The 27,051-nt window shown below is 43.7% G+C and overlaps 2 protein-coding genes across 3 annotated transcripts in view; one reads left to right on the forward strand and one right to left on the reverse strand.

Annotated features, from left to right (window-relative positions):
• The window catches only part of LOC125884311 (polyunsaturated fatty acid 5-lipoxygenase-like), a 78,332-nt gene that overhangs the window by 43,733 nt on the left and 7,548 nt on the right, over positions 1 to 27,051 (reverse strand). The window lies entirely within an intron of this gene.
• Positions 20,340 to 26,470, forward strand: LOC125884304 (uncharacterized). The gene is made up of 2 exons (XM_049569205.1): positions 20,340 to 23,088; positions 24,652 to 26,470. The coding sequence occupies exons 1-2, from the start codon at positions 20,842 to 20,844 to the stop codon at positions 24,913 to 24,915; spliced, it is 2,511 nt and encodes an 836-aa protein (XP_049425162.1). The 5' UTR covers positions 20,340 to 20,841; the 3' UTR covers positions 24,916 to 26,470.

Here is a 27,051-nt window from a genome sequence, read left to right on the forward strand (position 1 = left end):
CCTCCATGTCCAACTTGTTGGTGTACATGTCTAAGTAGAAGCTCTGAGATATGGAGGTCTTTTGCCAGGATTATTGGATGTTTCTCCTCCATAGGCATGGACAATCTACTGAGCCGACCACCAACTCTCAGGACTCCATCTTGCAGCTGTGGACAGAGCTTAAGGAGGTGACTGGACTTCCTAACAGGCTGCCCTTTCTGCAGGCTGTTTACCTCCTCAGGAAATCTTTTCCCTTGGCAGAACTTGATGATGGCAAGCTCAGCCCGGTCCAAGTCTTCCACTGTAAGACTCCTCTGTGCCACTGTCCTCTTAAAATTGTTCATCTGCTCTTCCACAGAGGATGTCTGTTTTTCTTTGGTGACGTCAGACTGTGCATAGGTCAGGTGTAACTCTCTTCTCTTCTTCACACAGGACATGAGAAAGGTTTTAATCTTCAAGAGCCATGCCACTGCTTTCCTCAGACTTGTCCAAGAGGAAAAGTATTCAATAAGGTGAGTTACAGGTTCTTCCATGGCCTGGACAACACTCACTGCAGCAACACTTTTGACCTCAGGGTCACCAGGTGAAAGATGATTGAGGTCTTCATGCTCAACAGGCCATTCACTCTCGGGATGCAAAAGAAAGTAAGGCCCCGACACCCATGTAGCATCAGCAACAAACACATCAACTCTCACACCTCTGGAGGCCATATCCGCTGGATTGCTGCTGGTGTCCACGTACCTCCATTGGGCCGGACAGGAAACCTTGAGGATTTGTGAGACCCGGTTTGCAACAAAAACTTTGAACCGAGAAGTCTCATTCCTGATGTATTTCAGAACAGATGTGCTGTCCGTCCAGAACACAGAGTCCAGCAGATCCATCTGTAACTCTTTCCTCCAGAGTGTATCAATGCGGCTGGCCATAGTTGCAGCGACAAGCTCCATCCTGGGGATTGTGACACATTTTAAAGGTGCTACTCGAGCCTTTCCCATCACAAAAGCACTGTGTATTTCCGAGTTCTTTGTTTCCAACAGCAGGTAAGTGACTGTTCCATACCCGTGTTCGCTGGCATCACAGAAATGATGTAACCGTGCTGAAGCCACTTCTCCAAAGCCTGGTGGCTTCATGCATCTACTGACCTCAAATCTGTCCAACAGATGCAGCTGCTGCAGCCACTCCAGCCGGATCTTTTTTGCTATTAAAACCACAGGGCTCAGCATTCCAAGGGGGTCGTAAATGGAACTGACGGTTGAGAGGATTCCTCTTCTGGTAAGTGGTCTATCCTTAAGTACGATCTTGAACTTAAAGGAGTCTGATTTAATGCTCCATTCCACACCCAGCACTCTCTCCACAGGTAATGAGTCCAGCTCCATGTCCAACCCTTCAACGCCTTTTGCTCTGTGATTCTCTGGGATGGCTTCCAGCACTCCAGACCTGTTACTCAACCACTTTGTGAGAGTAAATCCACCCTTTGAACACAAAGAGACCAGATTCCTGTAAAGCAACACTGCTTCCTTCTCCGTGGCCACTGACACGAGGCAATCATCAACATAAAAGCAGTGCAATATTTTCTCCACCGTTTCCTCACTGTAGTGATGTCCATAGTCCTCTGCACACTTTCTGAGAATGAAGTTGGCACAGCTGGGGGATGATGTTGCTCTAAACAAATGCACCTTCATCCTATGCTCAGCAGGTTGTTGCTCCATATCCCCGTTTGGCCACCAGAGAAACCTGAGGAGATCTCTGTCATCAGGAGGCACCTGTACCTGATGGAACATGGATTCAATGTCGGCCATGATCACAACTGGTTCTCGCCTAAATCGGGTCACCACTCCAATCAGAGAGCTGGTAAGATCAGGGCCCTGTAGAAGTTGAGCATTCAATGATGTACCTTGGTATCTTGCTCCACAGTCAAACACAATTCTGATCTTTCCTTTGGTGGGGTGGTAAACGCCATGGTGTGGTATGTACCATACTTTCCCATCACCACGGTCCAGCTCCTCTATGGGCACCTTTTCAGCATAGCCTTTAGCCAACAGGTCATTTATAAAGGTGCTATACTCAGTGTGAAATGTTGAGTCCTTCTGAAACCTTCTTTTCAAATAGCACAAACGCTGCTCAACAACTCTCTTGTTATTTGGCATACTGACATCAATGTTCCTTAGAGGTAATGAAATCTGGTAATGCCCCTCCACCTGTTTTGCTGAGTTGGTGACAAACTCCAAGAATCTTTGATCCTCTCTTGACATTGCAGGTTGTTCTTCAATGCTGCTTTCAGGGAAGTCAATCTTAAACTGTTGCTGCCAGAGGTCCTCCAGGTTCATGACTGAAACTCTGTTGACAGATACTTGTGGATGCTCCCAGCTTACTGTATCTCCACTGTTTCCAGTCAGTGGACCATTGACAGTCCAGCCCAGCATGGTACGGACAGCATATGGTCCATCATTCACGCTACACACCACTTCCAGCGGTTCCAGTGCTTTAGGAACATTGGTTCCTATAAGAAGCTCTATTCCTGCATCAATCTGAGGTAAGTGAATGTCTTTCAGATATGACCATTGTTTAATATCCCTTTCAATCGGAATATTTCCTCTGTTCACAGGCATGGACTCTTGCGTATAAGCTCTTGGCAGCTCGAGAAAATTGTCCCTCTCCAGTGCAGCAACCTCCAGTCCTGACACAATGTTGCTGCTTACAACTTTCTCCTGGCCCATGGTTCGGAGGAGAATGTGGCCCTTCCTCCCTGTGAGGTGGAGCTTTGCATTAAGCTCTCAGTGCAAAACACCGCAGTGCTCCCCTGGTCCAAGAAAGCGTAAGTGACGACAATTTTGGTTCCTTTATTAGATTTAACCTGTACCGGCACAATAGGCAGTTTGCAGTCCTGGTCTCCAGCCCCTGTAAGACCACTTGACATTAGTGTGTTATCAACATGCAGCTCTGGGCTCCTCTCCTCCATCTGCTCAGAATCTTTAACGGGTTCCTTGTGAAGTATAGTGGGATGTTTAAGGCTACATCTTGAACAGGAAATCCTTTTACGGCAATCCTTACTGATGTGTCCTGTACACAAGCAGCCAAAACAGATGCCATTTTCCTTTTAGCCTATTTTCCTCTCATGAGGCATTTTCCCCATTTGTACACATACATCTAATGTGTGTCCTCCTCCACAGCAGATGCATACTTTCCTTCCTGTTTGTTTAATTTCCCTTTCTTTCTTTGCAGACTGATGTTTGTTCTCCAGAGGGCCTACAGTGGTAGCGAAACTGCTCCCCTTGTTTCCAGGACGAAACTGTGGCTTGTTTGGGTTAGGTTTGTTTGTTCCTCTAATCATTATTGATTGAGAGTCTTGTATGTTGCCAAACACAGGATCTGTCATAATTTTCACTTGCCTTTCAATAAAATCAGCAATATCTGTGAATCTAGCTCTTCGGTTGTGTCGTTCTTGCAACTCACATGCTCAGTTTCTCCATTTGTCTCTGAATTTGTAGGGCAGTTTTTTAATGATGCTCAACATGTTCAAGGCATATCCATATCCAAAAGATACTGCACGTCCTCCATGGCGTTACAACAGCCTCTGAGGAAGAGACTGTAGTCCTGCAGGGCCTTTGTGTCCTCTGATTTAATTGGAGGCCATGAGAGGGCTTTGTCCATGTAAGCAAAGGCGATCTTTTGTTCATTTCCGAACTGCTCCTTTAATAAAGCTTTTGCTTTTGCGTATCCTCGTTCTGGATTCATATGTTGACAGCTTTTCACAAGTTCTTTGGCATGACCCTTTGTGTGTTGTTCCAAAAATGTAAACGATCACAGCTGTTAGTTGTATTCCTCTCAACTCCATTCTCAAAAGCTCTAATGAACGTGTGGTATTTTAATGGATCACCATCATAAATTGGGATTTCTCTCTTAGGTAGGGCTGAGAGGCATTGCTGTTGCATTAGCAATGTTGTTATATCGTTTTGTTTCCTCATGATGCCAAGAACGTCATTGCTGGTTTCCAGATCCACTCCTTGTTGTCCATGTAAGTCTTGTGTGTTGAATGGGCTCATATGAAGTTGCATTTGGTTTTGTTCATATGAAGTTGTATTCATGGTTTTATTTGTTTCAGTTTGTTTTGGAATAAATTCATCTGCATTGACATTGAGTGACTGTTTAGCTTGTGCCTTTTCAAAATATGATTTCATTCCATCCGAAACTTTTGATGTTCCTTTTCCACTTGTTGTGCTTTTTGTCCTCTTCTTCCAAAGCGTGCTTTTCCTTTAATAATTTGTGCCTCATGGTTAAGGCTGCCAGCTCGGCTTCTGCCATTAAACGTGCAGAAGAGGTTGAAGAGCATTGTGACTGAGATGTTTTGTGGCTTCCAACATTTGAAACACTGTCGCTTGGTTTAATGTCATCCTCATTTTCATTTGCTTCATTCATTTCCACAGAAAGTAATGGTATTTCTGGTGAATCCTGTTGTTTCTGAGAAATTCTTTGTTCAGTTTCAACAATCCATTTTTCAGTGTCCTTTTGAAATGTATTGCTGTAGTTCATAATGCTTGAAAACCATTTCTTTTGTTTATTGAGTTCATCCTCCGAAAGTAGAGGCAACAGTTCATTGTGTGAGGTTGTAGCACTTTCACAAAGTGTATTTATATCCCCCAAACATTGTTTCACTTGAGACACATTTTCCCTTTGTTTCATGAACCTTTTCATTTGTGGTATCAACCCTTTAATTTTGTCCACAACACGTTTACGTTCATTTTGCAGGCTTTCAATTTTATTCAACAGAGCTTTTTCAGTGAGTCTCCTCTCCCTTTTCCCAGACTCCATCTCAGAGCACGAGGCACCGTCATTTGTTTGACTCATTTTTTTTTTCATTCAGTTTCAGCGAACTGTGACAATTAAATCCATCCACAATGCACAATCAATCAGAGCAATTCATTTCAACGAGGCATCATCAGCGTTCCTCCTTGTAACATCATACACTTTCGCATACACAAGCAACAAAGCACAGGCGTCATTCAGCGCACGGAGCAAACATATGCACAGACATCGCATATCCGACCAGCATCCCTTTGTTCAACTGTTCCAAATGGAGACACTTCGACATTGATGCAATCCGGATTCCTTCTCCACCCACATACATGCACAGGTAAGCTTACCTGTCCTCCATGACGGATGTGATGTGGCGCTTTGTCTTTGTTTGACACCGCTGTACTTACTGAGCGTCCCGTTGATGCCTTTGCGCTGTGAGCGGTCGCTTTCTTGTTGCCTTTTTTGTTGACAAATGTAACGACTTGCCTGTCATTAAAGTCGTTTGAGAGGATGAGGTCCTGTATGTTTGTGTGACGCTCTGCTGCTGGTTCATAAGCACGCTGAGTCCAGGAAAGTTTCAATCATTTAATACTTAAAAACATCACAGCTACTTCAGCGGCTTTCAGGTTACACACGCCTAAAGGATGGTAAACGTGCACTGGCGGCGAATATGTAACAAAGCAATGAACTGAACAAAGGCGGTCAACAAAAATTGCGGCTACCTACACTCCTCTCTCACCTCCCCCGTGCAGGTAGACCAGCTCCCTATATCACCTACGGCAATCATCCCCAGTGCCCACGTGACCCAAGCCCTGTGCATCACCGTGGCAACCAGACCAAACAAATCAAGAGACGAATAATCCACCAGTGACACAATACGGCTCCTACATTCGGCTTTACTTGATATTAGATATATTCAGTAGATATATCTTTTTACAACCCTATTTAGAGTCCTACTTTGCAAATCAGAAGAACTACAACTATGTTGCTGATATGTATCAAACTGCATGGCGCGGTCCCAGGGAATTGTAGTTTTTTAAAAATCTAAGTGTTTTTCCCAGATTTGGAAGTTGTAAATACTGAATTGAGAGTACACTGTGGACTTTAAGGGGATGGTAAACACATTTGTGAAATCAGATTTTAAATATCTAATTTCTAAATGGGTGAAAATTAATTTTATCCATATTTTATCTATATCTGACAGCACCCTCAGTTGTTGACTACACTCACATGATAGCTGAGGTCAAGAGCTCTCTATAACAGTTGGTCCCATGTCTGTACCCCCTTTAGTTGCTGAGTTATAAGCCCTCAAACATGCACTGAGGTCAAGGTTCAAAGGTCAATGGCTGTAACCCGGAGCCTTGCAGAATCTTCATACTGACATATGTTACTCTCCAGGTTGAGACCTTTCCAATGATGTATTTGGTTTAGTTCTACGACAAAGTTTAGATTTTTTCATTTTTTGGACACAAGCCATGCCAGGTGTAGTTTCAGAGAGCACTTTGAAGGCCCAGTGTATAAAATGAGTTTTGTTTGTTTCTTTGCTTGTTTTTTCCTTTTTTACTGTAGATAGTTACTAACATGAGTCATCCTCAGACAATACAATACTACTAAAAAATAAAACCAATAATAACAATAATGAAATAAGCAAAAATAATATTAAAATCATATTGAAATTTTAAAATCTATTTACAGAGTGGAATGGTAGCCTAATCGATAACATAGATAATATTTATTATTGTTTAGACACTTTATTATTGCTTAGATACTATTTAGCCTATTATTGTATTTACTTTTAGCATGTTCTACTTTTGAGTAATTTCCGAGAAGTTATGATAAAAAAAAAAAATAAAAAAATTACAGACTATAGGAGACAACCTCTTCAGTGTCTCACGTCAATTAATTAACACTATTTGTCGGCTTTTTATAATGCCTTTTTTTTTGCTGCTGTCTCCAGTTGAGAGTTGTGATTTGCTAAATACATTTTACAATAATAATTAGATTAACATTTGGTCTACAATATTATAGATTTTATAGATATTATATTATTATTATACACACGTTGAACACGCGATTGAATGAATGAATGAATGAATGAATTAATGAATGAACATTAGAAGTGGTTCAGCCGCAGTCCCGCCGGCTGGCGCGGTCACACTGAGATTACATTTGTTTTTTTATTACTAACAAAATGTTTTATATTGACCGTATGAATGGTTTCGTTTTCAAATAAATATTTGGAAACGAAAATATGCTTTGGTGTACTTTTACAGAGTTTTGCAATATGTACATAGCCTACCTGTATCAAAATGTATCATTTTCAGCAGCGGTTTGTGTGACAGCTGCCACGGTCGGAGGTATAACCAGCAGGGCAGCCGCTGGTTCTGTGGCGCTGGCTTAGGGTCCGCTCTCCCCTGGTGGAGTGGAGGGTGGCCGGGTTGCCAGGGGCAGACGGCTCCATGTGATGGTGTTTCCTCTCTGGTTCTTCCGTGCTCAGCCTTATTTTTATCTTCTTTATTTATTTATTAGTGGCGTTTGGATTCAGTTACGGCAGACGGACGGCAATCTGAAATGGAATGAAGCCCACAGACGGCGGAGAGCAGCTACAAAACAGTAGTGGAACGCGCCCCATCCGCCCACAGCACAATGCTCTTAAAGCTCTACGCTATCAAAAGCTGGCAAAATACATTTATTTTATTTTATGGCCTTGACATTAACCTGTCATATTGTTGAGTTATCAAGAACACTTCCGCGTTTTTGTGTGTATACAGGAATGGTAAAGATATCATTGAGGAAAACGAGGTTGACGTGATGTGATTGAATCAGGGAATCCGTGTGTGCACCACGGGAGAGGATCCTAATTGACTTTACATTGGCATTGTTTTCGTGGTGGCAGCACGTAATTTCAACCCATTACGTGCTGCCACCACGGAATGCGGTGTTAAGAGGTCGTGGTCATTTCACGTATTTCTGTGAGATCAGGTTGGATTTGCCCCTGATTGCAATTAGCCACATGGCAAAGTATAAATGCTGGCTTTGCGCCAAGAACACCGTGGCAGAACAATGGCAGACTTTGTTTGGCAGAGTACTGAATACTGTATACCCTCATGTAGTGATGTCTGCTGGTGAGTCAGTCTAACAGTGTTGGATGGGTTGAGGCTGTGGATTTGACCAAGTTTGACCACTTTATCACTATTCCCTCTCACTTGTAGCTGTTTTTTCGTTTTCTTTTGAATTTAATATGAATTATGGAACCGTTTTTGTTCACGTTTGTTTCCCCCGTTTCATAAAATAAAACGTAAAAAATAACTGAAAGTTGCTTTTGAAGTGCGTGACAGAAATGCGTTTTGAGAACGACCGCAGACTGTCACCTGTTCAAGGCATCAGTATCTTCGGATGCCATTAAAGTAATAATGATTATAATAATAATGTCAAAATATTATTTACAGACTGATTTAACAGACGATCACTGCTGCCACGATCACTGGAAAGTCTGGGCGAGAGGCTTCCACAGAGGAGCGCCCAGTTTACACCAGCTTTCTAAAGACGTTATTTACTTCACTCAAACTGCGTGTGGCTATTAGCGCTGGTGTTAGTGAATTAGACGTTGTTTATCAATGAGGCTCATTTGCATAGAAATATGGGGTGCCGTTTGTAAAGTGTCTCACGCTGAAAATAACATCAACATTTTGCCACATTTAGCTTCAAACAATGTTTAAAAAAGTATTGTGATTTTTTTAACGTCACCTTTTACCACATTTACAGCAATATTTGTTAACTTAGAAATATATTAAATAGTTAAATCTAAATATTAAATGTGGCACCTAAATGTTAAATGTTAAATCTAAATATTAAATCTAAATCTAAATGCTAAATCTAAATCTAAATGTTAAATCTAAATATTAAATCTAAATCTAAATCTAAATGTTAAATCTAAATGTTTTGGGTGAAACTAAATATTTAGCTAATATGCAAATTCACACTGCCGGTCACCGGAAGTACCAAAATAAAAGCTCGAGATGGTCAGACTGTTTATAGAATCAAATAATGAATTAAAACCAACTTATCGGGGGAAATGGACACTTGAACATACATTAGCGTGATAATAACTACCTAAAATAACAAGAAACGTGTTTGGAGAAATTTTATTTGACGTGTACTTTGAGTTGTTAGTGTCCCTTCGGAGGGATTAACAACCTAAGCTAAGCTAACAACCGTCAGTTCTTAGCCCCGTTAGCAGTGTCTGTAATGACTCATTAACTCTTAAACGGTCCGTGAAAAAAATATTTTTTTCCAGCGGATGTCTTAGTTACAACATGATTGAGCTAGTGTTACACCACTCAGACGACCACGACGAGGTGTAGAAAGAGTTCACTATTTATTCTTCACTGGCAGGGCAGAGGAAACATGCAAGTCACGAGCACCGGGCACACACATACACGCCGACATATCGGGGCTCCGTCTAACAACTGAAAAAAAACTCTGCTTATTCTACTACTTCACTAGTAGTCATTCACCACGTACTATTTAGCTCTGCCCCCTGCTGGCGAAAGTAATTATAGCTTCTTACACAAAAGAACTAGAAATAAATGCCTATTGCTGAATGAAATGTTAACTCAAATAATAGGGAATGCACTATACAAAAAAAATTATTTTTTTCCCAAGTGCTACAATCCTCCCCTGCTAAATAAATGTTGTCCTCAACATTAGCATTCATTAACAGTACAATTCTGCCTATAGAATATAATACCAGTATTCAAATCATAACTACAACATTAATGGTAACTAGGTCCAACATGTCACATAATGGCAATAGCTTTCTTCTGAAAGTTAGAAAGAAGTAAATGGTTGTAAGTGCATTTTAACAGGTTTTACCCTCAAAGTACATTACTACTGTACACTATGTGATCTCATCACACTCTACTCTTAAATAACACTACAGTGTCTAAACCTCTTAACAGTTGTCACAGTAGTATAGTACTGTCTTAATGCTTTGAAACAAAATTTGTCACTTCGCTATACAACTCCATGGAGACTTCTGACTTATATCGACAAACATATAACAAATTTCCATTTACATAAATTCAATGCCATAACTTAATCCAAACTGTCTGGATTATGACTGGAACCTTTTTTTGTTACATAACCTATATGAATAACATTCTGGAAAAAAAATATAATCAACACTTTTTTTCCCTTTGTTTAACCCAGATGAGTGTTTACAACAACAATTGAATCACAGTAGGCTATTCACATTGCACTCATAAGTTTTTTCTTTTTTTCAGTCCTTATTGTCACATGATGTCCGTAATGGACAGTAACCACTCAGTTCACAAACAGTCCATGTTACTGTGTCCATTCTTCCCAGAATAATCTATGACAGTAGTGACCTTTTAACCGTTTTTCAATAGTATCCTGTGGGAACAAGGGTAGGATAAACCAGGTGTGTTCCAAACATCTGTGGAGATGGCCAAGGCACACTGTATTGTCCACATACTGGCGCCAGCGTATTAACATACAGTGGGTTAGTGTAAAGCCCTACCACACGATGAGTAGGTTGGCCTAATGAGTCATATGTCAATGTTTCTTTAGGTCGTCTTTCTCTCTGTGACCTACGTGGCTGTGTGTCAGAAGGCTCTGGTTCTCGATTGCTGGGCAGGTCTGCAGATTGAACAGTTTGTGTAACATCTGGAGCATCATGTCCAGCTGTGACATTTCCAGTAGCATCATCGTCCAAAAGCATTTGAGTTGGAGTCCCAATCCTGAACTCTCGACTTCAGCCTCACGTTCAGGCTGAGGTGCTGTTTCAGCAGTGACAGGAGGTGCAACATTTTGTTCTCTAGGCTGGTGGTGATGATGCCTCAGTCTGTGAGCCCAGTAATGTTCCTCCTCATCTGAACTCTCTGATGTTTCATCATGTCTATTCTCATTGTGTCTCTTTCTTTGTTGAACATCAGGGTTTTGTCTTCCTACAGTGCTTTGAGGTGGTTCCTGAAGTGGCAAGGCATTACATGGCATCAACATGTTACGATGAAGGATTCTGCCTCTCCCTGCGCCACGTTCCGGTTTTACCTCATACACTGGGCTGTCTTTCCCTTTTTGTGAAATGACAATGTGTATTTGATCCTCCCAATATGAGCGCAATTTTCCTGGTCCCCCGCGCTCTGTCATATTTCTTACAAGGACTCTGTCACCTGGGGAAAGGACTGGACTTTGTCTCTTTTGGTCATAATATGTTTTTCCTCTTGCTGTGGTCTTTTTGATGGTTTTGGACGCAATGTCATATGCTTCCTTCATTTGCTGCTGCCATTTTTGAGCATATTCCTGGTGTGAGTTACATCCTTTCTCCTCATTTATTCCAAAGATCAAATCAATTGGCAAACGGGATTTCTACCAAAAAGCAAGTAGAAAGGAGAATATCCTGTTGCCTCACTGGTTGTGCAGTTGTAAGCATGTACAACTTTACTCACATAGTCACTCCACTTTTCCTTTTTCTCTTCATCCAAGGTCCGCAGCATGGATAGCAAAGTACGATTAAATCTTTCAGCTGGGTTCCCTTGTGGATGATAGGGAGTTGTTTTTGAGTTGGTCATGCCAGTGTATTTTTGCAGCCGTCTGAACAACTGATTCTCAAATTCTTTGCCTTGATCGTGGTGTATTTTAGCAGGAAAACCAAATTTGAGAGAAAAATCATTAAAGATTTTTTCTGCTGCCGTTTTGCCTGATTTGTTGCGGGTTGGGTAGGCTTGAGCAAACTTAGTGAAGTTGTCAATAATCACTAAAATATACTCATACCCTCCCCTGCTTTTTTCAAAGTGAAGATAGTCTATAGAAATCATTTCGAATGGTGCTGTTGCAGGTACATGGCACATTGGGGCTCTGCTATGCATGGTAGGTTTCTTCTGAATGTTACATTTACAAACTTTGGTTACGAAAAAGTCAATATCTTTCTGCATCCCAGGCCAATAAAATCTCTGCCTAGCAAGGTGTAAAACACGCTCTACCCCTAAATGTCCCATTTCACAATGAAGGTACTTGTACACAAGCTCTTTGTACTTTTCTGGAAGCACAATTTGAATACATGTTGCTGTTTTGCGCTTCAACAGACCATCTTGAGAAACATACAGTCTTTTCCATTCATGTAGCAGTTGCTTTGTGTTTGCTGTGTCCATGTTCATGACTCTCCTGTCTGGTTTTTCCCCAGATGTTTTCAGCTGAAGTACTTGGGATATGGCAGGATCTTGCAACTGTGCTTGTAGTAACTCTTGTTGTGTTACTTTTATGTCTGGCTGATCATGTGCAGCTAACTCCTGAACACATGGATTGCAGATAATGGCTGAGACCCATTCCACTTCATGTTTGTTTTGTGTTTCAACAGCGCTGAATATTGCACTCAAAACTTCAGGTGTGTACTGCTCTGTGCACTCACTCATATAAGAGTCCATACTCACAGGTGTACGAGACAGGAAATCTGCATCTGTGTTTGTTCTTCCTGGACGGTATTTCAGTGTTAAGTTGAAGTCAGCAAGCTCAGACACCCAGCGATGTCCGGTCGCATTCAGTTTGGCTGTGCTCAAGACATAAGTAACAGGGTTGTTATCACTGTATACTGTTACAGAAGGAGCATAAAACAAATAGTCTCTAAACCTGTCTGTGACAGCCCATTTGAGCGCTAGAAACTCAAGCTTCCCTGAATGTAAACGGTAGTTTTTTTCTGCTGGTGTCAATGTTCGTGAGCCGTACCCAATAACTCTAAGTCTGCCTTCCTGCCTCTGGTACAAGACTGCTCCCAGTCCTTGTTCTGAAGCATCAATGTGAAGAATGAAGGGATCCTCAAACCTTGGATACGCCATCACAGGTGGGTTAGTCAAGACATCAACTAGATAGTTCAGAGCTTTCTGATGAGTATCATTCCACACTATTTTCTGGTGTGGGGGGAGTTGTCCTGCCCCAGCTGACCGGGTGGTGGGCTTTGACTCAGTACTTGGGGTTACATCTGTTGAGAGCAGGTCATAGAGACATTTTGCATGACGAGAGAAATCCTGCACATAGCTTCGATAGTACCCCAGAAAACCCAGAAGTTTACGCAGCTCTTTAATGTTTGTGGGGGGTTTTGTTTTTAGTGCTTGTACAGCTGCTATTTCTTTGTCGTCCATCTTGTAACCTTCTGCTGAGATCACTTTGCCAACATAGCGTACCTCATTTTTGAACAGGTCACATTTGTCTGGTCTCAGCTTAATTCCCCAATCTTGTTGTCGTTTGAGGACAGCTCTCACATCCTCAACATGCTGTGTGAATGTCTTACTGTAGACTAAAACATCGTCTAAGTATGGAATGCATATTTTGTCTCTTAGGTCCTCAAGGCTCTCTTCCATATTACGTTGGAAAGCTGATGGTGCATTTGTGAGTCCAAATGGAATTCTGTTCCATTCATACAGCCCCCATGGGGTAGTGAAGGCTGTGAATTTCTTTGAGTCCTCACTAACACTCCCTTGGTGATAAGCTTTGCCTTGGTCCAGTACGCTGAACCAAGCATTTCCACCAAGACCATCAAGTATCTCCTGTATGCGTATGGGGTGCCTATCTGGGACTGTCTTTTTGTTAAGCCCCCTGTAGTCAATACAGAGTCTTAGGCTCCCGTCTCTCTTTCTCACGCAAACCACTGCAGCTGCATATGGGGAGGTGGATTTGCGGATGAAGTCTCTGTTTAACAAGTCCTGGATGTGGTTTTTGACCTCATCATACAATGGGCGAGGTATGGCATTGTATGTTTTGGCTACTGGGACCTCATCAGTTAGCTTAATGTCCATTTTTAAGTTTTTGATGAAGCCAACATCATCTTTGTGTCTGGCAAATGCTCCTGATTCTTCCCTGAGCATTTGTTTGACCACCGCCTGTTGTTCGATGGTCAAGTGGTCCAGGTTGACAGGTGGATCACAATGTTTGTCTTGGGGATCACCTTCAGACGATCCCTTGGTAGAGCATGATGGGGTCTGAGAACTTTCTGCAACCACAGAGTTAACCATGTGCTCCTCTGGGTGCACCAGGTAACAGTCTGTTATTCTCTGAATGCTCCCTATCACAGTTTTACTTGGCATAGTGATATCATGTTGCAAGATGTTTCTCACATAAATATTAACTTTACGCGAGGAGCAAGAAACATTTATGAGTTGACAGGTGATTTTGAGTCCTTCGTCCAATGACAAGTTCTCCTCTGGTTCAAAGAGCATTCCAGTTTTCACTTTGAGGTCTGTTTGGACAGGGCAGGTAATACACTTTATTTGTCCCCCTGGAACTACAACGGGTGTGCGTCCTGTTCGGACAGGGTAAGTAACATTCTCATTTGTAGCCCCCTGAATGACATTTAGCAAAGCTTCTGCCTTTCCTGATCCTAGTTTCAGTGAATTTCTGAGCAAGGCTATGCTTTCACTAAGCTGAACCTGGTTCTCTCCATTTATTAGCATTTCCTCAATGGCATTAAACCCTATGATGGGCCTCTGCAGTATGTCCCTGCTCACTAGTATTGGAACTAGTATTTCATCAGACCTTGCCTGTTTGGATTTTGGATCACACAGACTGAAACTAACTGGGACCCAGCCCTGAAAGGGGATTTCTGTGCCGTTTGCAGCTCTTAAGTCCAGCAGTTCATCATCACTTAACAGGTCACTGATTGGACGGATTCTTGCATCAGGCAAGTTTTGGGACTTCCATGTCTCACTCATAATGGACACTTGGGCTCCCGTGTCCCACAAGGCTTGAGTCTTAACACTGTTCATTTTGCACCAGACAAGACACTTTTTGCCAACTAGCTGTGCCACTTGCTTGTGTTTTGGACCAGGATTGTTTGAATGAGAGGGGTTGTCTCTTTTGAGTTTCACATTTGACTTTGAAGGTGTTGAGGAGTGATGAATGGGCTGTTTTTTTCATCTTCCCCTTCACTGTGTACAAGTTTACAGGCTGTGTTTGAGGGTTTGGCTTTGAGTCATTTTGGGACTTTAACTCTGAGGTCATGGCATGTCCCCCTGTCACAACCTCTTCATGTTTCCCGACGACTTCTGACTGCCCCCTGCTCTGCACCCTCTTGCCCAATGTGTGTCACTGCCGCACTTAAAACAATGGTTGCAGTCCTTTTTGTCTTGCTGACATGCTACACATTGTCTCTTTGGTCTCTTAAAAGCATTGACTTGTGCTTTGGTTTGGTCATTATCAACAGTTTTTCTCCCCCGCTGGACAGTTTGCACAAGGGATGCTACTTGACCTGTGAGCTCCCTAATTGCAACGTTGCTCTCCTCCATTTTTGTAAATAGGGAGTTATCTTTAATCGGTTTGTTAGGTTTAGCAGAGACTTGGGATGTTGAAGGGTCATTTTCATCACCACTTCTCTCAACTGTGCTCAAGCTTGCCCTGTGAGTTGCTTTAGTTGTAGCTTTAATCTTTTGAGCCCTTTCATTTTCGTTGTATTGGGCAATCTGCATTTTTTGCAGAAGCAACTCATCACTACTATTCTCATCCTGAAGATACATCCTCATCTCTGTTCTTATGTTATCATTTGACAAGCCTGTCATAATGGACTGAGAACATTGGCTATGAACAAGCTCTTTGTTATACTTCAGGCCAGACTGGGCACGTTCAGATGCAAACAGGACCTTTTGGCGCAGATCAAGGACTCGCACTAGAAAGTCAAGTGCACTTTCACCAGGCCCCTGTACAGCTTTTGTTAGTTGTTGGTACAGTACAGTTGCATCCTTTTCTGCATAGTGGGCTCTTAAGATTTGTCTGAGAGTGGCCAGGGTGAGCTCGATTTTCCCCTCTAAATAGCTCCTCAGTTTCAAGCCAGGATTTACAGCACGTATCACAGCTTCCATGATTTCCACTTCTGGATAGCCTTTCCTTAAACCACTTTCGATCTGGTGTTCAAGGCTGCTGAAACTCAGAGTGTCTTTTGAGGTTGACTCACCAATATGTCCGTTTATCCTGAAGTCCTTTCTGAAGCCACTGGAAGGCCAACAGTTGTTGCTAATGGAGTCTCTGCCTCTGCTTGGAGTTCCCTCATCCCGCGCCGTCTCCCGGATGTCCTGTGTCTCCGGCGATGGCGAGGGTGGTGTGATGTCTCCCTGCTGTCGTCCCGACACCGGTTGAGCTGGGCGCGCCGTCTCCTCGTCCTCGTCGGCAGCAGGTGAAGAGAAGAATGGCGCCGCTCCTGCGTCGTCGGTCTCCGCTGGGTTCTCCCGCAGAGCGTCGAGTGCGTCGTTCAGTTCCAGAAGCACAGACATGCCCTCGTCTTCCCTCTCCAAAAACTCCTCACATTCACAAAACTTTACTATGTGCTTAACCAGCGCACGGCGAGTCTTGTCTTTAATGTCCTCAGAGTCTTTTCCAGCAATTTTACAATACTCACAGACTCGGTGCAACTGTTTCACATTCAGTCCAAACAATTTAGTTTCTATTTCCAGCAGAAACTCTTCTCGGTGCTCCGACATCTTGCATCAAACGTTTTAACACGCCAACACTTGGAAAAACAACAAAACGAGACGGTGTCGCTCTAGCTATACTTCAACTGTTACCTGTAGCTAGCTTTAGCTCACTTAGTTGACTGGCTGTTCGCGCACATGTCCGACTTTACCCTGTTTCTCCGGAGTTGAAAAAGTCCTCTGCCGTGAAGTAATATCCGTCTTTATCTCGGTGGAACCTCCAAATTGTTACACCACTCAGACGACCACGACGAGGTGTAGAAAGAGTTCACTATTTATTCTTCACTGGCAGGGCAGAGGAAACATGCAAGTCACGAGCACCGGGCACACACATACACTCCGACATATCGGGGCTCCGTCTAACAACTGAAAAAAACCTCTGCTTATTCTACTACTTCACTAGTAGTCATTCACCACGTACTATTTAGCTCTGCCCCCTGCTGGCGAAAGTAATTATAGCTTCTTACACAAAAGAACTAGAAATAAATGCCTATTGCTGAATGAAATGTTAACTCAAATAATAGGGAATGCACTATACAAAAAAAATTATTTTTTTCCCAAGTGCTACACTAGCAAAGCAGTTTTGTGTTGCGATGTGTGGTATTTATTCAGTTTTGGGAAATCACGATGTCTAGAAAGCACCAGTGGCCGCAGCAGCAGCAAAGCTATCAGGACGTCATCTGTTAGTCTCCCATTGTCGGATACGACATTAAACTACTCCAGTTAGCTCAATCATGTTGTAACTAAAACATCCGCTGGAAAAAATATTTTCTTCACGGACCGTTTAGAGTTAGTGAGTCATTACAGACACGCTAACTGGTCTAACAGCTAACGGTTAGCCCCGCTAATCTACGATAACCATGTTATTAATTTCAGACCGTGATAGTAATGTTTGTTCAGTCATAGTGTTTATAGGCTTTACAAACACCAGATTAGTCTAAACGGTGATACAGTGACGTGAAAAACGTGAGATGTGCATATATATATGTTGCTAAACTCCGCTGGTTTTCTACCCGGAAGTATTTGTAAACAACAAGGTGATTCCCTCAGAAGGGACACTAACAGCTCAAAGTACACTTCAAATAAAATTTCTCCAAACACGTTTCTTGTTATTTTAGGTAGTTATTATCACGCTAATGTATGTTCAAGTGTCCATTTCCCCCGATAAGTTGGTTTTAATTCGTTATTTGATTCTATAAACAGTCTGACCATCTCGAGCTTTTATTTTGGTACTTCCGGTGACCGGCAGTGTGAATTTGCATATTAGCTAAATATTTAGTTTCACCCAGAACATTTAGATTTAACATTTATATTTATATTTATATTTAGCATTTAGATTTAACATTTAGATTTAGATTTAGATTTAATATTTAGATTTAGATTTAGCATTTAGATTTAGATTTAATATTTAGATTTAACATTTAGATTTAGATTTAGATTTAGCATTTAGATTTAGATTTAATATTTAGATTTAACATTTAACATTTAGGTGCCACATTTAATATTTAGATTTAACTATTTAATATATTTCTAAGTTAACAAATATTGCTGTAAATGTGGTAAAAGGTGACGTTAAAAAAATCACAATACTTTTTTAAACATTGTTTGAAGCTAAATGTGGCAAAATGTTGATGTTATTTTCAGCGTGAGACACTTTACAAACGGCACCCCATATAGAAAGGGGCAATTTTTGCGCCAAATATATGCATATTAGCTCATTTAAATAGGTGCAAATAACACCGGAGCACCGAGATGCAATCTGCTTGGCAGCATAGTTAGTGGAGCATTTCACCCTCTGCGCGTGCTTTGTGAATTAGACGGTATCTGTTTGCTCTATTTTTACCGGTTTAGCGGCCGCAAAAGCCATGCAATCCTTTTGTGAATTCAGCCCTGAGTATGAAAAAGGAAAAGAAAAATGAAAAAAAATACAAGCATTACATAGTCAGAATGGTTTATGATGTGGAAGGTGTGGGAGAAGTACCTTGTCGGCTCTTTTGAAGAAAGGTGGAAACTTCATCAGGAGAGAAAAAAAACAGTTTCTGTCCGTTCTTGTCGGTGACTTGCAGTTTGGCAGGGAAGAGCATTCTATACACGAATCCAACGTTTCTCAGCTGAGACTTGACCATGAAGAATCTTTTTTTGGAGACCTCCGCACTTTAGTCTGGATAGATGTGTATGTCGGATCCGCGGAAGGAGAGAGACCCAGCCTCTCTAGCCAGCTTCAGGATGCGCTCCTTGGTCTGGTAATGATGGTTACGTGCAATGAATGGGCGCGGAGGGTCGTCCTCCGCGCCCATTCATCTGTGAGCGGATTCATCTGTGAGCGGATTCTGGAATTCTGGACTGAAGGTGTGGAGACTGTGCACAACAAGAGCTGAGGCTCTTACCACCTCAAACTCCCCCACAAAGGAAGGTTGAGAGGAGGGCCTGACGTCTGGAGGACCGGGGTTCCCTTCACCGTCGAGGTCCAACGAGCTCGGTGGCTGTCAACACCTCACTGTCTGTTCTGGTGAGTTTTGAGGACTGCGCAGGGAAAGTCTTTTCCACCTATTGTGACAGGTTGGCAGACGTGCCAGGCACCGTTTCTGGGAAACTGAGTGCAGGAAAAGTGTGAGCTCAGTTTAGGCCGGGGACCTAAGATAGTGTAGGTTAGGAACCTAACACAACACCTGACTTTTTAGCTGTCAGGTGAGTAGCAAAAAAGGGGGAATTCCCAGGGGGATATATACACCTGCTATCAGAGCGGAACAGAGAGAGTGGTAAATTTTTCGTTTTCACTTAAAAGTAAGATAATTTCGTTCCACAAATTTGGCTTATTTCCTGCTAAGGGGAAAAGACCTGAGAATTTGATTACAATGGGATCTGGACAGAGCAATACCTCAGAGAGAAGAATTGAGCCTGATTATGGCGCTCCCAACGTGAGATTCATGAAAATCAATTATGGGAAGGAGAGCGTGGCTCAGTTAGATCTGTGGGTAAATGAGTGTTGTTTTCCACCATCTGGCAGCCTGAGTGTAAAACAACTCGAGGCGTTAGAGGTGAGGTTAACAGATTTAGAAAGAAGGGGGTTAGTAGGGAAATTTGGAGGTAAGGTCAAATTCGAGGCAGATTGGTCAGCATTTAATAGTTGGATGAAAGAGGCCAAGCATAGGCAGGGCCCCAAAGGTCTCCCGGCGCAGTGTCCGAAACTGGATTCGGACCTCAACTCGGCTCCACCTACACGGCCCCCACCGTACGTCGATCACCGTGATCAGGAGGGAGCAGGCGGCTCCTCTGCGACAGGCGGCTCCTCTGCAGCGGCGGCAGACACGAAGCCCACCCCCCCCCACTGAGACATCACACAGAACCCCACGGGGCGATGTGCCTCCACACCCGAATCCTTCCACCTCCTCATCCCTGCGCAGTGGAAAATCCTACGGGCCTGAGCAGGGGAAGCGGGAGGGGCAAAAGATAGAACTGAGTGCTCCCATGCTGGAAGTGGCAGCTGGAAATGGAGAAGCGCAGCTTGTGTACAGACCATGGCTGATGAGCGACATGATTGAGGCCATGGCGACCCTGCCACTCATCCTGGAAGGAGGAGAGAAATATGGAGAGCAACTGCTGTTGTTTATTCAGCAGCACAGACCCACCATCGGTGAACTAAGACGTATGTTAACACGTCACATGTCAAATGACTGGCATAAGGTGGCGGATGTGTTTCAGGACAATGAATCTGCCAGACTGGTTCACTGTGATTACGGCCACGAAACCAACGCTGCCTACAGGGCCATTGTCAATCGGCTGATGCTGAAACTGAAAACAAAGTTTCCTGTTCGGCTGGACTGGGGAAAAGTGTTGACAATTAAGCAGGGGGCAGAGGAGAGTGTCTCTGCTTATCTGTTCCGCCTGAGAGAGGCAGCAATGAAATATCGTGGACTGACTGAAACTGAAGTTGAGGGGAAAGAGGGTGAAAGGCACGCAACCCAAATGCGTCTGCTTTTCCTGAACGGGGTGAAACCAGAGATTGCAGACGTAGTTCGCCGTGTTTTCCTCACATGGCCAACAGCTGATCTCACGGACATTGAGAGACACGCTGTGGCAGCTGAGGCTGAATTTCAGCGTCAGAAGGCTGAACTCCAGCATAAGAAAGAGGAGGAAGCGGCAAAGAAACTGGAGAAAAAAGATCGCCTCTCTGCCAAACTACAGCTGGCTCAGCTGCAGGAGCTGAAGGGGGGCCGGAAAGGAAAGTCACGGGGAGGGCGCAGAGACAAAGACAAAGATCGTTGTTACAACTGTGGCAAGAGTGGACATTGGGCACGAAACTGCCGCAAAGGGGACAACAACAAAAGAAAGGATGGGGCAAGCGAGTCAGATTGACTATGTGGTGGGAGTGCGAGGACGGCCGAATCTGGTGACGACAAACCAACCCGGGAAACCAACCAACACTTCAGACACGTGAGAGCACTGACACTAACACAAACACAGAAACACACAACACACATGTCATGACTGATGTAGAGTATGAACTTGTCACTGATGCGATTCTGCACCTTGAATCTAAACAGAGAGAGAGTGAGCATAGCAGTATGCTGGCTGATTTTTCAGCAAAGGCATATAAAAAATGCCTAGATATACACTGTCAGTTAAGGGTGTTGAACTCTCTTTCTTGGTGGATTCCGGAGCTGCAGAATCAGTCGTGAGACGTTGTGAATTTCCTCCTGAAGTTACACCTAAGCTCAGTGGGAGATATCAGAAAACAATTGGGGTTGCAGGGGTAGCAATTGTTGAAAAATACACTGCTCCACTGACTTGTTTTGATTCTGACATGGGGAAATCTTTCAAACACTCATTCTTGTATTCTGACAAATGCCCTGTCAATCTGATGGGACGAGATCTCATGTGTAGATTGGGTATTGTATTGATTTGCACACCTGAAGGCGTTCAGGTAAAGAGAGTGAATGACTTGAGGGAAAATTGTGCTTTTTTCAAGCACGCTGAGGGACAGTTCATGTGCGAATGGAAGGTGAATCTACCCCCATCTGTTTTACTGCAGTTCCCAGAGACACACACACATGCTGACGTCACATGCCTGCACTGCACGGCACACATGGCCTCTGTCTCACACGCTGACTGTGATAATGAAAATGCTTTCTGTGACTCAGAACAGGAAAGGGACAGGTTACAGCTAGATTGTTTGTATTGGAATGACGTTAATTGTGCTATCTTGGTGAAACTTCCTAATCGATGGCGTGAGTTAAATTTGGCACAAAACTCTGATCCACACATCTCACTGGTGAATCCCAGCGACACGGACCTGGGTCTGTGGGTGCGGGAGCTGAACGCCTCTCCATGCTGGAGAACTTCCACCGATCCTCATATTGATTTTAACGATGCAATGGGAGTACACAGAAAGAAACTAGGTTGTGTCATTGAGATTTCTCGTTCTCTTACGGTTACAGACAAAACTGTTTCCGAAGCTGACTGGTGTATGGTTAAGTCTGTTGCTGACATCCCAGAGCTACAGCAGGTTCCTGCACATCTCTGGGCTCAAAGTAAATATGATGTTGGCTTGATAAAAAATTGTGAGCCTGTGATAATCACACCTAAATCTGACTACAGACCCTGTCGTAATCAATATCCTCTCAGGCGTGAAGCAGTGGAAGGCATTAAACCTGTGTTTGATGCCCTGTTGAAGGCAGGCGTGATTGTTCCGTGTCCAAACTCTCCTGTGAGGACGCCTATCTTTCCGGTGCGTAAAATACGACCCGATGGCGAACCTGCTGAGTGGAGATTTGTGCAAGACCTGCAAGCTGTAAATGCTGCGGTACAGGCCAGAGTGCCCATGGTTCCAAATCCACACACAATTCTGTCTCAAGTTCCAGCTGATAGCAAGTGGTTCTCAGTAGTTGATCTGTCAAATGCATTCTTCAGTGTTCCGGTGCACCTGGACAGTCAATTCTGGTTTGCATTTTGTTTTGAGGGGAAAATGTGGACTTTCTCGCGTTTATGTCAAGGTTTCTCGAAGTCCCCAACAATCTATAATTCTGCTTTGCATGACAGTTTGGAGACCCTTGTACTGCCCGAAAGTAGTGCTTTGTTGCAGTACGTTGATGACCTTTTGGTTGCGAGCGCAACCAGGGAAGGCTGTGTTAAAGACACCATTGCCTTGCTGACTCATTTGGCTGAACAGGGCCACAAAGCCAGCCTGTCAAAGCTACAGTTTGTTTCACAAGAAGTCACATTTTTGGGTCACGTGATTTCTCCTGAGGGAAAAACCCTCACACCCAAACGCATTGAAGATATTCAAAAAATCCCGAAACCCCAAACAAAGAAACAACTCATGTCTTTTTTGGGAATGACAAGCTACTGCAGGCAATGGGTTCCTAATTATGCTGAAATTGAGGCACCATTAGCAGCAATTGCTCATGGGAAAGGCCTGAAAGCATCTGATCATGTCATTTGGACCCCTGAAGCAGAGAAATCTTTTGTTGATTTGAAACTTTCTTTGCAAACACCTCCGACTCTTGGACTGCCTGACTGCACACGACCATTTACCCAGACTGTTGACGAAAAGGGTGGGTACATGACTTCTGTGCTGCTGCAAGCACACGGGGGGAGACAGCGACCTGTAGCTTATTTCTCATCAAAACTCGACAGTGTGGCTGCAGGCCTGCCTCATTGTCTTAGGGCTGTGGCTGCTGCTGAGAGGGCAGTTGTTGCATCACGTGACATTGTAGGTTATGCTGATTTGACCTTGCTGGTCCCACATGCAGTGTCTCTCATCCTCCTTGAGCAAAAGACTTCACATCTTTCTGCTGCGAGGTGGTTGCGTTACAATGCTGTCCTGTTGGAATTACCAAACATCAAGGTAAAGAGATGCACTGTTATTAATCCTGCTACGCTTCTCCCAACGGCTGTTGATGGAGAACCGCATGATTGTGTTGCTGTGATAACTTCTGTCTGTTCTCCCAGACCAGACTTGAAGGACACGCCGATTGATAACGCTGATTTTGAGTTTTTTGTTGATGGCTCAGCTTCAAGAGACCCTGACACTGGCAAAACTGTTGCAGGTTTTGCCGTCACAACACTGCAGGAGACAATGATTGCTCGTCCCTTGTCAGCCTCACATTCAGCCCAGGCAGCTGAACTGGTGGCTCTAACAGAGGCATGTAAATTGGCTGAGGGCAAATCTGTTAACATTTACACTGACAGCAGATATGCTTGGGGAGTGGTACATGATTTTGGGCAAATTTGGAAGAACAGGGACTTCTTAACCTCAACAGGGAAACCTATTGCTCACCATGTGTTAGTATCTGCTCTTTTGGATGCTGTGTTGTTGCCTAAACAAATCGCTGTGTGTAAGTGTGAAGCTCATACTAACAACACTGATCCTGTCTCTCAGGGGAATGCACGAGCTGATGCAGCTGCAAAAGCTGCTTCAAGGCTGCCATTGTCTTCGTCCCCTTCATCCCTGCATGCTGCCTCCCTAACTCCTGCTTCCACTCCCTCAGCTGTGGCTACAGCTGAGATAGCAGACTTGCAGATAAGAGCCTCTCCGGCAGAGAAGGCCATTTGGAAAAAAGCAGGATGTACTGTTCTTAATAATCTGTGGTCAGGTCCTGATGGCCTGCCCTGTCTCCCTCGCTATCTCTTCCACTTTTACGCCAAATTGACACATGGGTTGGACCACGTGTCAAAAGGGGGGATGGTTGATGAGATACGGAGGTACTGGTTTACAAGAGGGTTTTCCAGTTATGCCACAGAATTCTGTAAAAGATGTGTGATATGCTCCACGAACAATGTGGGGAGGGGTATCAAAATACCACAGGCTGCACATCCACCTCCAGAAAGACCTTTTGATCACTTGCAAATGGATTTCATTGAACTAACACCAAGCGAAGGGAAAAAGTTTGTTTTGGTGATTGTGTGCATGTTTTCCAAATGGGTTGAAGCTTTTCCCACAGCTAAACAGGATACAGCAGTAGTGGCGAAAGCTTTGATGACCCTGATAATTCCCAGGTGGGGAATTCCAACCAAAATCAGCTCAGATAACGGTACACCTTTTGTAAGTGCAGCCCTGAGGACCGTTGGTGAGTATATGGGGATTGATTTGAGACAACATTGTGCATATCATCCAGCGTCAGGAGGGGCATGTGAAAGAGAAAATGCAACCCTGAAAAACAAACTTGCGAAAGTGTGTGAGGAAACTAAAATGTCATGGACAAAAGCTCTTCCTATTGTGTTAATGTACATGAGGGCTAGAAGGAGAAACAAGAATGGATTTAGTCCATTCGAGATCTTGTTTGGCAGACCTCTCAACACTGGGATTGGGCCCGTTAAAAGGCAATTGCCAGACACTGGCCACTGCGAGGATGAAATGTTAAGATATTGTGCAACCTTGTCCTCTGTTTTGTCTGAAATCCATCAACAGGTGAAAGCTGCCCTGCCCAAGCCTGCAGAAGGAAAGCTGCACAATCTCAATCCAGGCGACTACGTTGTGGTCAGAGATCTGAGGCGAAAGAACTGGAAGGCTCGCAGGTGGAATGGTCCGTTCCAGGTGCTTTTGGTGACGGAGACAGCAGTGAAGGTTGCAGAGAGGGCTACGTGGATACACGCCAGTCACTGCAGACGGGTTCCGGATCCGAGGGCACATCGCAACGATGATCGAGACACCAAAGCTGTGGCATCCCTTTAGGCGCCTGGATGGTGTGGCAGGTGCTACTTGGCTAAGTTGCTGCCTGCTGTGACTATTGTTCCTGATCTGACTCATTTTCACACAGACTATGACCACTATTACCCATCGCACAAAGCGAAGCAAGCTGTGGTAAGGGTGCCCCCTGTGGAGAAGGGTTTTGGGGGTTTCCTGCTATGGTGGGGAACAGTAAACAATGCACACAAGATTGATGCTGTAGCGGTGGACTTGGAAAATCTCACAGACAGCGTGACTACAGGGTTCAGCGCACTCACCCCGACAGTACAGGGCCTCAGGAATGTGGCTCTGCAGAACAGGATGGCTCTGGATTTGATCCTGGCCAGCCAAGGGGGAGTGTGTCACATTGTGGGTACTGATTGCTGCACATACATTCCCGACATTACTGACAACATGACACATGTGGTTGCTCATCTTAATGACCTGTTACATCTGGAGAAAAGCCGTGACACTGAAGGTGGAGAAGGTGTGGACCTGTGGTCCTGGTTTTCTTTTAATGGATGGAAAGTGTCATTAATGCGTCTGTTTGCCCCTGTCATACCAGTTCTGTTGATGCTATGCGTCTTTATGTGTTGCATTATTCCTTGTGTGAGATCTATGATCACATCAATGATCACGTCTGCTGTGGGGCACTACGTGCAGATGGATCTGTGGATTCCTCCTTATAATTCACAGGAGTCACTCGTTTAAGTTTTCCTGATTTGCAGTTAACTGTTTAGTTTAGAAATGTATTACTCATTAAATTTATTCTCCAGGAGTGTGTTTTCAATCACATTTCCACATATTCATATAGTTTAAATCACCTTTCGCATTGATTAACCTCATTTATCGCACTTTTCTCTTTCATTTTTTTCCCTTAATTGTTTCCACTGCCTTTGTGTGTTATGCTTACTTTGCTTTAGCTTGGAATGTAGTATAAGGGATTTTTGCCCTCACCGTATAGAGGTTTTTTCCCTTATTAGATAGTGTAGCTAGATGGTCAAGTCTTTTACCTTTTTCCTGCGTCAAAAGGGAGGGGGATGTTTGGCTTGTCCATGCTTATGACCTGTGACCTCTGCCTGCTTTTCCACACCTCTGATGTTCAGAGTGAACTGGTGGTACCGGCGTTTGGCTGGTACAGGTAGAACTCGTAGGACATAAGGTAGCAAGATAATTTTCCATGCTTATGGTTTAGCATGAGAATGCTAAAAAGGGAGGAATGTGATGGAAAATTCTGGTATTTGGTTTTGCTATGATGTATGATGTGTGTTGCTCATTTTACCCCTACTGTGACAGCAGTGAGAGACACCAAGGTCACGAGCCAGGGAGGCTCAGACACCAAGATTATGAGCTAGGGAGGACAACAAGTGTCCTTATTAGTCTCAAGAGATGTTGTGTTTTAGGAATGCCAAGGTGTCACATATTTTGACTGTTGATGTGCATGTGTTATGGGAACTATAAAGATAGCAGGGCGAGAAGACTTGCTAGGCACTCGCTCACTGACTGACTGTTCATGCGGTTGTATGTTTGAGTGTCTCCATTCATGAATGCTTATTAAACTCAAGAAAGACAGCCGACGTGTGAAGACTTTTTCTTTAAACTGTTCATTAAATAGTAGTTTTGCCACCACAGTTTCCAGTTGTTGAATATTCTGGTCGTGGCGCTCAATAGCTGCGCGGTCAGCAGAAAGTTGAGCAGAAAGTTTGGCAATGATGCGATCCTCCACTGACTTTAGTAGTTTCTCCATGTCAGCCAGCGTTAGCGGCGCATTGTTAGTAGCATACTGCTCTGTCTGGCTAGCATGTGTGTCGTCGTTGTGACTATTTTCGGAAGATTGCTCGTCTGTAGGTTGGGTTTGCTTTCTAGTAGTTTTCCTCATAATTATGAGCCTTTCGTACAGGTCTGCGCAGGTTAACTGTAATAATGGAACACGTATGGTTCGAATTTTGGCCAGATTTCAGCAGAGCTCTCCCGGTTTTCAGCCTACTCCTTCATCGGTCAAACCAGAAGCCGTAATTACGAGATCTTTTCTCATAATTACGAGGTAAGGTATCTAATTTTTTTTTATCCAGTAAATGCAATGCGCTTCCATAGAAATTAGAGAGAACCAGTATAAATTTAGGGAAACAAGATTAAGGACAA

Source organism: Epinephelus fuscoguttatus, linkage group LG3 (genome assembly GCF_011397635.1).
Source record: "Epinephelus fuscoguttatus linkage group LG3, E.fuscoguttatus.final_Chr_v1".
In the NCBI taxonomy this organism is placed as follows: Eukaryota; Metazoa; Chordata; class Actinopteri; order Perciformes; family Serranidae; genus Epinephelus; species Epinephelus fuscoguttatus.

Excerpts from the sequence above, each read along its gene's own strand:
- LOC125884304 (XM_049569205.1), top strand. The coding sequence starts at position 20,842 with ATGCCTAGATATACACTGTCAGTTAAGGGTGTTGAACTCTCTTTCTTG. Across the intron at positions 23,089-24,651 it reads TGGAATTACCAAACATCAAG|GTGAAAGCTGCCCTGCCCAA; the intron begins GTAAAGAGATGC and ends ATCCATCAACAG.